The sequence below is a fragment of the Phaseolus vulgaris genome, chromosome 3, assembly GCF_000499845.2.
Source record: "Phaseolus vulgaris cultivar G19833 chromosome 3, P. vulgaris v2.0, whole genome shotgun sequence".
Lineage (NCBI taxonomy): Eukaryota > Viridiplantae > Streptophyta > Magnoliopsida > Fabales > Fabaceae > Phaseolus > Phaseolus vulgaris.
In genome coordinates, this window is record NC_023757.2 from 48,294,365 (window position 1) to 48,300,408 (window position 6,044).

Genomic DNA, 6,044 nt, shown 5'->3' on the forward strand with positions numbered 1-6,044 from the left:
ATATAACAGTATTCTTCTTAAGGACTTAGAACAGTATCATTGATCTCATGCAATATTAAGTGCTTGACTCAAGTATGAAACTTTCTTGATAAATTTAGAGAAAATCTCATTATATATATAGAGGAATTCACAAAATCATATGATTTTTCCGAATCAAATAAAGTTGATTTTCTATTTGATACATAGATGAAGAACTCAACTTAGCTTTCTTATGAAAAAAGAAGATAAATCTTAATGATGATATACATTTGTTGTGTAAGTTGAAGAAATAAATGGTTTTATAAAAAAATGGGAAATAGAAGAAGAACTCACATTATTTAGTTTCAGTAAAAAAAATCCTTCAACTACATATATATAATGATACAACTTGTGATGTTCAGAGATATGGACCATGTCCATGCAAAGTACAGTACTGTTCATCCAATCAATTTTATGAGGCACTTATTTCCTTCCTGATGGATCACATTATGAAATTCAGAATCCAATCAGTATACACTATTTTTTTCTACCATGGTATCTTCTTTCAAAAATATTTTTATTTTTAATTTTTTCTTCATAATTTTAGTTATTTAGTATTTAATTATGTGTTATTTTTGTTTTTGAATATCTTTTTATACAATTTGGATTATTAAATTTTTAGTATAAGGGTAATTGATTTTTTTTCGGTATCTAATTTTTTTAACACAATCTTGATCTTTTAATTTTTTATTATGTTTGTTTTAATTTTAGTTTTAATTTTTTTAATCTGTCAAATTATATTTGGTGATAAGGTCATGCAGCACTGTTATTTTCTATTACATTAAAAAGTCATGAGTATTTAATGTTTTCTCTCAATCTTACTATGTCATAAACTAACAAAAAATTATGAACAGTTAAAAATTAAAAGAATAAAATTGTCAAAAAATTAAAAAGACTAAAATTGCTAATTTTGTAAACTATAGAAACTAAAATTACAACTAAACCTAAATATAAACATGTTTGTTAATGAGAACTCAAATAATGATTTATTAGGAGTGAGTATTTATTTGTGCTCAACTTGTTGGAAGTGAACAGTGTTACCGATGCATTCAAATATAAAAATTGAAATATAAAATTCAACTGAGCTAGTGAGAATGTTAAAACTATTTGACACAGTTTACCAATGCAGAGTCGATTTCAGGAGTAAGCAATGGAAGACAAGACATAGCTACTTCAGACATGAATGATACCCCTCGATTGTGAACCTCAAAAGATGTTAGAATATTAAGAGTAGTAAAATCATCTACAACAATCACAAAACATTAACACCTGTACCTTAAACATTCTACAACTTTACTGTGGAACACATAATTTAATGCCTGTAGAAGCTAGTTTTACTCCATCTTCAAGTGTAGAGGGGCTCCAGTATAAAACCAGGGACAAAATCCCAGATGATTTATGTTGAGTGTAATTCAACAGTGGCATATATCCTTAGATGATATTGGATTGTAATGTGTGGACCAGAATTTGATTGGTCAGATTGATTATCATGAGTATAATTGAGTGCGTTTGGATCTTTCGATGGGCCTAAACATGCTAGTGAGGTTTTGCAAGACTTCGAGATGGACCATGCAATAACTTGACAAATCCAAGGAAGCTCAACTTTCCATCAGTGTGCCTAATCCAGTCGTGAAGAACAGCATGAACAGGAACAGATGGACCAAGTCCAAGCTCCTGATTATTCAGTCAAAACCACACATGAGAAATGAAATGTATTTCCTAACTAAAGGAACTGGTTGTGGATAAATTAAAAACTCAAACTAGAATAACACAATTGCTAAAAAAGCAACATAGAATGCTCTCCTTTACTAATTTAGAGAATACTATGTTGGTCAGAAATTTGTAACAAACTAAAGTAGGGGAAGCTGTTAGATATCTTCATTTACAAAATAGTTGACACTGTAAGATTATCCATATAAAGAATTCCAAATTAATTGAAATCACAGTCAAATCAAACATACCGAAGCTAGCTCCTCAATGACTATAGCTCTATTTCCATCCTTTTCAAAAAGTTCATAGGCACAGCGTGCATGTTGCTCCCACCGGTCAAGTGCTTCAAGCTGATGAACACTAAGTGCGGCTGCGCAGAACTCATCAAAAGCCATCCTTCTATATTGCAATGCATTAAGCTTCCATCCAAAATAATTTGTATCAACAACCAGTATATTCACAAAATAGCATATATATATATATATATATATATATATATATATATATATATATATATATATATATATATAGGCATTCCAAAGCTAAGCACTTACTGATGCCAGAAAATCTGGAATGCGTGATTCCTTCATAGCATCTGTTGCATTTTTCATCAAGGCCTGACCAGCTCAAATTATGAGATTCCAAACATCATTCTCTTAATATAGTGTATAAAAAGAGCTGGAAAGAAACCAACCGCTTTGATATTTTCCAAGCTAATAGTGTTGGTTTTGTTTGGCTCTAAAAGTGCAAACTGCTCCTTCAAATGCTGCAGCTCTTCAGTAGCTAATGTCTTAGACAAAGCCTGTTCCAATGCCCACCATATAGCTAGTAAGTTATTGGGAAACATACAGGAAGTTTGATAAAAAAAAAAAAGCAATGGGGAGCACTGGAACAGTAGCAGAGAAAAGTATTAGAGACAAAAATTACTTTAAAAACAGTACTCAAAAAGACACACTTAGCAGGTCTAAAGAGAAACTCTACATATATAGAATTTTGATATAGAATTAGGTCTTATGGATGTCTCTAAGTCTTACCTCGACAGTTATATATAGAAACTATGCATATGTAGAATTTTGATATAGGAACTTAGATATTATGGAATGTTTGAATCTCATATCGAGTAGTATGGGATGTTGGGTGAAGTATCTAAGTATTTGGTTCTCTCCTCTTACCAACTGGGTTTTCCTAGTTTTTGGGTGATTAGTATCAAGTGGTATCAGAACTAATTGTTAGTCACGAGGCAAGGTTATATCTGTAGACGGTTTTAACCAATAAGGAAGTCAAGTGAAGAATTACCAAGTATAGTAGAATGAAAGTCATTGAGACGTCGATTTGTCGGTGGAGTACTCAAGTTTTTAGTTCTCTTCAAATACTTGGGTGCTTATCAAAATATTTTGCCATCTTTAACTTCTAACTTCCAAATAGAATTTCATTAGTTCACTAAATTTGAGTCCATCTAGTTGGAATTGCAAAACAAAATTCTACTGGTTTATTACTCAGATTATTCATGCAACAATCAACTCAACCTCATTTTAAACAAACAGTTAAACTCTTGAATTTATAGTACACCTATTAATAAGGTGAAGATTATAAACCAATTGAGTGAAGAGGGGACACAAAAGGTCGTACAGTTTACCAAAGGCTCTTTTCCATTGAATATCAAGATTTTGAAGCAATTTCAGAAATATACATACCCTTAAAGCTGCTTTTCGTAGAGAGGAGGAACGCATGTATATCTTCATGAGCTTGAACACTAGAATATCCAAAGGTACTTTTACGTCCTTATAACTTTTAATCCACGGATGACCTGCAGTATACACCTGTAAGGAACAGAATAGAGTGCAAGAAAAATCAATACCGTCAAGTGATAGATGAGAAACTCACTCAATGCCTGCGCTGCAGTCATTCTTTTCCTTGGATCTTTATTTAGAAGTCTCTTAACAAAATCCTTTGCTTCATCTGATAGAGAAGGCCATGGAGGTTCATCAAAACTTGGAGTAGCTCTCAATACGGCACGGAAGATCCCAGATTCAGTCCGTGCCCAAAATGGACGACTGCCACATAGTAAAATATACGCAATCACACCAACACTCCAGACATCAGCCTCTGTACTATAAGCTCTATGCAAAACTTCAGGAGCCACATAGTATGCACTACCAACAATATCATTAAGCCTTTCATCTGTAAGGCGATGAAAAACCAAAATTGTAACTCAAACAGAAGTGGACTGAAAACAGGCAATCATGCATAAAAGGACTGTAAAATTACCTGGTTTGACAAAATCCGACAATCCAAAGTCAATGGCCTTCAGCTCAGAGTTTTCTTCTTTTGATGTGAATAAGAAATTCTGATCCAGAAATGACCCATCGTTAGAAATCATACTTGATAAGAATTGATAAGATAAAGCCAAATAACCAAAACTAAACATAAACACGACCATTTCATTAAGTAGGATATTGGAAACCATCCTAATAGATGATCACATGTCCCTATGTTATCCTCTACCAACCCATTTCCACCTTTTTCTTTTCACCCACTTTTTCAGGGAGGCCATGGCACTCAATCTTATGATGAAGATTAAAAAAGTGAAAAGAAATTGCAAATACACTTCACCTCTGGTTTGAGATCGCGATGCACAACACCCTGTAGATGGCAAAACGCAACAACATTTAGTATTTGTATGATGACAGCTTTTGCATCTTCCTCCGTGTATTTCCCTCCTCTGCAAAAGGAAACAAATTTCTCACACCGGCAAATAATCACACATTTTCCTTTTTAATCATTTTCATTCATAGTATCCGAACAATTCACCTCCAAAAGAACAAACATTTTAATAAACAAATACCTCGACAATATTCTGTCCAAAAGCTCCCCACCTTCGCACAACCTGAGAACCACAAGAGCAAGAAAAAACAGTTATAACATTCACCACACAAAAAGAAAAGCAGCAAAAGAAGGAAAATGACACAATAATTCAACCTACTCCATTACTATGTAGACATTGTCATTATCCTCATACGCATCGTGGAACTGAATCAGATTTTTATGTCCAGTCAAGGCCCTCAATATCTTCACCTCCCTCCTTACATCCTCAATTGCAATTGCAGTTGTCATCTTAAATAAATTCAAATCAACTCATTATTCACTTCAGATAGTTACATATACCACGTTGACTATAATAATACAGCCAAAATAACGTATTAAAGTATAAGGACATGACTAGCTTTTTGGGTTTGGACTGAGTTAACTCTAAATCCAATTTACAACAGAGATTTGAAATCAGAAACAGAAAATGGTTATGAGACAACCTTGGCTTTAGGGATGACCTTGACGGCGACGTGTTGGCCTTTGAGTTGGCCCTTAAGGAACTTCGCAGAACAAGTGTAACCAAAGTGTCCTCGTCCAACCTCGCCCCCAACCTCAAACTTTTGCTCAAACTGTTTCGAGAATCCGAAGTTCTTGTCAAGAGCAACCACTTCATCTTCTGGGATGGTAGCTTCGTTGGGCTTAACAGACCCATGACGACGGGCCAGCACGGCCCGAATGTGCTTCGCTGGAGACGGAGGCTTGAAGAACCGCCGGGGAGTCGCTGGTGCCGGAGACTTGGCGGAGAAAAAGTGGTGGGCCGGGCTCGGAGTGTAGAACGGGAAAAGGGGAGATTTTTTTGGAGTAGGAATAGGATTTTTCGGCAATTGTTCATTGGCATTGGTGTCTGTGAAGTGGGTGTTGGAATTGGGAGATGAAGAGAGTGTGGGATTCGCACGAGGCTTTGAGCCGCAGAGACCCATTGTGATATGATCCCAGGTTAAAGTCAAAGGAGGGAACTTGAAGAGTTGAAACAGATTCGGAAATGAATGGGTTGGGTTTTTGTGGGAATTAAGGTTGGGTTGGTGACAGAGTTGAAGAATGAGAATGGTTTGGGGAGAAGAAAGGAAGAAGATGAGTAAGAAAGAGAGAGATCTGAGGAAAGTGATAAGAAATAAAGAAGAGTTTCGCCTTTTCTGTTGCACCCAACGGAAACAACCAAATTAAATTTGTAGCTTATTGTTATTATGGGAGTGACGTAGTTACATCGATAACTCTTCTTCTTAACTTCTTCTTCGACTACGTTGTAGTACCAGTGTTGTGTTTTTTTATTAATTGTAAGAAATTGCAAGAAAGTACATGATGTTACATATGTTCATTGTTTGATTTTAGAGATCATTATTTCACAATCCAATTTTTTATATAATTATATTACAATTTTTAATATTATTATTTTAATATATATCATTTAATTTTAAATTTATCTTTTTATTGTATATATTTATTTCTAA

The 6,044-nt window shown here is 34.4% G+C and overlaps 1 protein-coding gene across 1 annotated transcript; it reads right to left on the reverse strand.

The window, feature by feature from the left end:
- Positions 1-1,190: 1,190 nt before the first annotated feature.
- LOC137808317 (CDPK-related kinase 5-like) lies at positions 1,191-5,797 on the reverse strand. Its single transcript, XM_068609367.1, has 11 exons — positions 5,037-5,797; positions 4,712-4,842; positions 4,574-4,615; positions 4,342-4,450; positions 3,997-4,075; positions 3,613-3,909; positions 3,423-3,535; positions 2,423-2,530; positions 2,283-2,345; positions 1,980-2,147; positions 1,191-1,692 (listed from the first exon to the last, which is right to left on the reverse strand). Exons 1-11 carry the CDS (start codon positions 5,514-5,516, stop codon positions 1,555-1,557), a joined length of 1,728 nt encoding a protein of 575 aa, XP_068465468.1. The 5' UTR covers positions 5,517-5,797; the 3' UTR covers positions 1,191-1,554.
- Positions 5,798-6,044: the final 247 nt, after the last annotated feature.

What these genes read in the sequence shown, in the direction of transcription:
- LOC137808317 (XM_068609367.1), bottom strand. Translation starts at nt 5,516, where the DNA reads ATGGGTCTCTGCGGCTCAAAGCCTCGTGCGAATCCCACACTCTCTTCA. An exon ending in AGGTCATCCCTAAAGCCAAG is followed by an intron (nt 4,843 to 5,036) that starts GTTGTCTCATAA and finishes AATTTATTTAAG; the next exon opens with ATGACAACTGCAATTGCAAT. An exon ending in TTGGACAGAATATTGTCGAG is followed by an intron (nt 4,451 to 4,573) that starts GTATTTGTTTAT and finishes TTCCTTTTGCAG; the next exon opens with AGGAGGGAAATACACGGAGG.